The following is a 5,055-nucleotide window of genomic DNA, read 5'->3' on the forward strand; positions in this document are numbered from 1 at the left end:
TTTGAAGTCTGAAAACAAAGTTTTTAAAAGATCGAACGAAATTTTGGACAAAGAAATGGACGTGGAGTCATTCATTGAACATGAATTTGGTAGTTGGCTGTACCATTACGTGTTTAAATATTTAGAACTATGTCTTGTCAGATAACTCACGCACCGTCAGATTTGACCATTATACACTTTCTAATTTTATTTAGTAATATTTTCTAGGAGTCTTTATTTACGAATATAACAATAAATTAAAAATTAATATTTATTTTGGTCCTTAAAAATTATTTTATTTTCATATAGTCTTAAAAAAATCAAATAAATCTCTAAACATTTCAGTTGTTTGATTCAAGTTGTTAAAATTAATTATTTCTTATTATTTGCATTCCTAGATCTATATCAAAATTATCACTTTTTACATTTTATAATAATATAACTAAAAACTACACTTTTATGTATTTTAAAGACAAAATATTATATACATACCTATGTCTTAAGAGATTAAAATCAAAAATAATTTCTTATGTCTCATAAAATATTATCTCATTCTCAAAATTTTAGAAGAAAATAAACAAATACTCAACACATATTTATATATATGTATAACTTCAATTCAATTACTTAAGTTGAAATAATTTTGTACCAATCACCACGTATTCAAGTAAATTCTTATTAAACATGAATGTAAATACAATCTCATTTTTTTCCTTTAACTTGTATAGAACTATTGCATTCTCTCACTACAACATGAAAACACTCTAAAACTCCTTCCATATCCAATCATCGTATCTAGCAACGGAACATTATTAAAAGAAATTTGACGGAGTTACAAAACCATATAAGAACATTTCCTACGACTTCATCAGTAATGTGAAACATAGATGTTGTACTCAATTGTAGACCTATCTGCATCAAGGTAAAGAGTTTTGGTTTCTGCATAACCTGTAGCAAATTTAAAAACCCCACTTCCTCCAATCACAGGCAGCTCTCTCACCTTAAGGGAGAGACGGTTCCTCCCCAACACGGCAATGGTGCTGCCATTGTACTTCCCTTCGGTCAACAAAAAGTTCACAACAACCAACAAATTGAACTCCGTTTGCGATGTGCCGGCGTACAACCCCTCAATTCTTCCGACCACCTTGGAGTTTGGCTCTTGTCCCACTGTGAGGGCGTTGTCTGTGATCCCCACCAGGCCGAAAGAAGTGGCGGTGTAGTTGGGGAGCGAAGGAACCACGGTGACTGAGGTGGCGTTGCTGCCGGTAAACCTCTCGTGGAAGAAGAACTTGAAATGGCTAACCTTATCCTTTTTATGTAAACCTAATTCCTTACGATTTAGGGTACCCACGAAACCAGTTTCATTGGCCAGAGTGGAAGTGAGGACTTGAAAAGAGACAAGTAGGGAGAAGATGAGAAATTTGGAAGCCATGCTTGGTGGTGAGGGAAAAGTTGGTAATGTGGTTTGTGTAACAATTTGGAATGAAGAGAAAGGAAGTGTGGAAGGGAGAATTTATAAGAGTGGATGAAGTGAGAAAACATGTGTGAAGTAGGTTTCTCTATACTTGATTCTCTAAGGGAGTGTAGAATAATGAGTAAAAAGAATAAAGATTATTGCTTTAACAAATTATGACCAAATAAACACTTCTAATAGAAACCAGTATTGAATATAATTTAAAATATGCATGCAAGTTCAATCATTATCATTCCTCTTATTTGGAAAATAAAGTTTAGATTAAAAAATTTATTTAGTCATTATTTTTTTTTATATCGAACCTTATTTAACATAGTAAATCAAAATATAATTTAATTGAATAAAATATAATAAAATAAATATAAACAAAATTGAATCAAATTTTCATATTTTTAAAATGAAAGACAAATGTATTCATATTATAATAGAAAAAATCAAAACTGAGGATTTAATACGGTAGAAGGAATAAAATTATAATTATAAAATGTGAAGTGTTCCACGAGGAAAAAACTAAATTAAAGGTCAACCTTCGCTTTCAATGTGACGTAAAGCATGACACTTTGGCTTAGACTACCTTTTGTGTTTCTTAATATTCTATCGTCTTTTCTTTAGGAAAAATAACACGTTCAAGTTTTTTATTGTTACTATATTAAATTAAAAATTGGCTGAAAAATACAATATAACAATCAAATATTTTTTTAGGCTTAAAACTATTTACACCTATTGTTAAATAGAGATCTTTATAAATAGTCTAAAAACCTGTTTATTATGACCAAAATATTTTAATCTAGTTGTGTCTTTTAAGCTAAGATTACGAGTTTGGTAGTTTGCAAACTACTTATTGATACTGCTAATATACGTATGAAAGTAGATTGTTGTTTTTTAATAGATTCCAACACTGAAATGATTAACTAATGAGTTGTGCTTGGGATTGATATTAATTGGGATCCATCTCTGTAAGTAATGTTTTGAGTTTGTATATTGTGAATTAACAAACGTAATTAAAAAGGAAAATATTATTGAGGATGATTGATTAGATTTCCTTAATAAAAAATAACCATTAATAAAATGGTGAATATTTTATATAAATAACGTCATTATTTAAAACATTAAAATTATTAATGTATGATGATTGAGTTAATTTCCACATTCTAGGATAGAAATAATCAACAATTTTATTTTAATTAGAAGAGGTATTTATGTACTAATGAGGATAATGAATTTAATTATGTTATGTAGCAAGTTGATAATATGTAGTTTCATGAAAGATGGGAAAATTTGATTGTTCTGTTTTTTTTTTACAATGGTTCGTTTATAAACGAGATTTTTGTGTGTAGTTATTGATCACCTTAATCAAATTTTATTATGTAGAATTACGTTACAATATATAAACTAAGTATTTTTTAACCATAATCACTCTTGAATGAGTATTTTTTCAAATAGTAGCTACTTTAGGTTATAATACTTAGTATTATTTTGAATAATTAATATACTCCTGACTAAAACAAATGTACATATAAAAAAATCACGAGATGCTAACTAAAAGCAGAAAAATATAAGGTTAAGTTCTCTTTTACAATGCTAAAAAATACTTAATATTCTATCAAATGAATTGTACATACTATAACACAAGATTATTCTTACTAAAATATTCTTATGTGACATCAACATTTCTTCTTTAAGATGTATTCATTAGATATATGTATTCAGAAAGTAGTCATGGCAAATTTTTTTCTAGCCGTAATCTAAAAGAGTTATTTGTTTTTCAATTTATTTTGTCCTAACTTTGACACTCAGCATGATTTATCAGACCTAAGATTATAGTTTTTTTATCTAATCTTGAAAAACTCAAGATCATACATGATAGATAATTTATATACATGTGTTAAATAGACTTTTTAGAAGAGTTGCTTCCGTTAGAAAGTTTTAACATCTTTTTCAATAAATATTTGATGTTGACATTTCTAACAAAACATTCTTATGTTCAAATGAATAACATTATTTACAAATTATAATATAAATATTTATAAATTAAGTTGCATTATGCAACACATACTACATATCTTATTATTTATATAAACATAAACTTATCAAATAACAATATTACAGGTTAATCAAACAAAACAACTATTTTGTTGATATCTAATATCATACATAACTTTTTATATATGTATTTCACACTTTATTGTGAATTACTTAATTAAACTACTTAGAATAATATTAGGTTTACTGGAATTTGATCAAATAAAAATTATAAAATATGTCAAGCTGAAAATCTTACAAATTAAAGCATAAGCAGTCACTCCATAAATATAATCGAATTTACCTAATTGATGATCTTTATAAAACAATTAACTTCATAAAATCAAATAATTTATCCTAAATGTGTTATCTTTTCCATAATTGATTAATTTAATAGTGATTAATAAATTATGAAAAATCATTATTGATTATAGTAACAAAAGTTTGTTAATTTTATTTCTCTTTCATTCTTCGTCAACAAACAAATTTTAATTCTATTTTTTCTATTACTTTTGAAATCATTTTATTTCTGGCGTATTTTTTTAATTCTTTTTCACTCTAATATTTTCTTCCCCTCTATTTAATTTTTTTTTTTCCTTCCAAACAAATTGTTATACTTTTCCTTTGTGGATGGTTGGAAAGAAAAAATTCCTACCTCAGGATGAAGAATTTTCAAAATTAGTACAAAGTCCCTGGCTGACGAATGAACCTGACAAGTTTGACTTTTAAAATGGTCAGGATTATACGCAACGCCACGTGGCTAAAATCAAAAGCTTACTAACAAAATAAAACTAATTATTCTTTCCGGCGGCAGCAATTTCTTGCTCTTCCTCTTTTTTTTTTCCCTTGTGGATATTATTAAATTTTAGATATTTAACTTGTTTAGTTAATATGATTCCCAGTAAAATTATTGGAATGAGTTGAAATTGAAACTAGTAATTTATCTATTTAACATGTTGAAATTGAATTGAGATGGGTTTTACGTAACCATTATGACAAAAACAACATCTAAACAATATTCATTTTTAAAAACTTCACATAATCGTAAAAAATATTATAGAAAAACTGTAAATTATTTCCTCAAACATTCGATATACAATGTAAAATGTATATATAATATTAGTTACATATATAATCTATATAATGGTTATGATTTTTTTTATTATTATTATTAGCACCACAGGTGTTATACATAAAATATTTATCCAATATACTAAAAATTGTTCTCGCCGGTTGACCTAGGTCGAATGTCTCCTCCCGGACCTGTCTCTTCTGGATGGTTGCTTCACGATTTCTTGTTGCTCTAGAATATGGCTCCGTTGTGACAGAGGGCGCCATACCTATTGATTACATTCTGACAATCAAGTCAGTTAGGGCTCACCAAAAGTAACAATGTAGACTCAATCTTCTTTTATAACTATTATTGTAACAACATTTGCTCACGAAAATAAAATCTTAACTGAAAACAGAATTGGACACATTAGACTTTTATCTTTAACATCTCTATCAGAAAAAACTACCTGTCACGAGCACCAATTAGTTATTTTTAGGTGCTAATCATACACCAATGTTCTCTTATG

General features: G+C 27.5%; 1 protein-coding gene across 1 annotated transcript; it reads right to left on the minus strand.

The window, feature by feature from the left end:
* Positions 1 to 639: 639 nt before the first annotated feature.
* LOC137818424 (dirigent protein 22) lies at positions 640 to 1,476 on the minus strand. Its single transcript, XM_068621854.1, has one exon. It carries the CDS (start codon positions 1,409 to 1,411, stop codon positions 848 to 850), a length of 564 nt encoding a protein of 187 aa, XP_068477955.1. The 5' UTR covers positions 1,412 to 1,476; the 3' UTR covers positions 640 to 847.
* Positions 1,477 to 5,055: the final 3,579 nt, after the last annotated feature.

This window comes from Phaseolus vulgaris, chromosome 10 (genome assembly GCF_051622355.1).
Source record: "Phaseolus vulgaris cultivar YP4 chromosome 10, ASM5162235v1, whole genome shotgun sequence".
NCBI classification, from domain to species: domain Eukaryota; kingdom Viridiplantae; phylum Streptophyta; class Magnoliopsida; order Fabales; family Fabaceae; genus Phaseolus; species Phaseolus vulgaris.

Excerpts from the sequence above, each read along its gene's own strand:
- LOC137818424 (XM_068621854.1), bottom strand. The coding sequence starts at position 1,411 with ATGGCTTCCAAATTTCTCATCTTCTCCCTACTTGTCTCTTTTCAAGTC.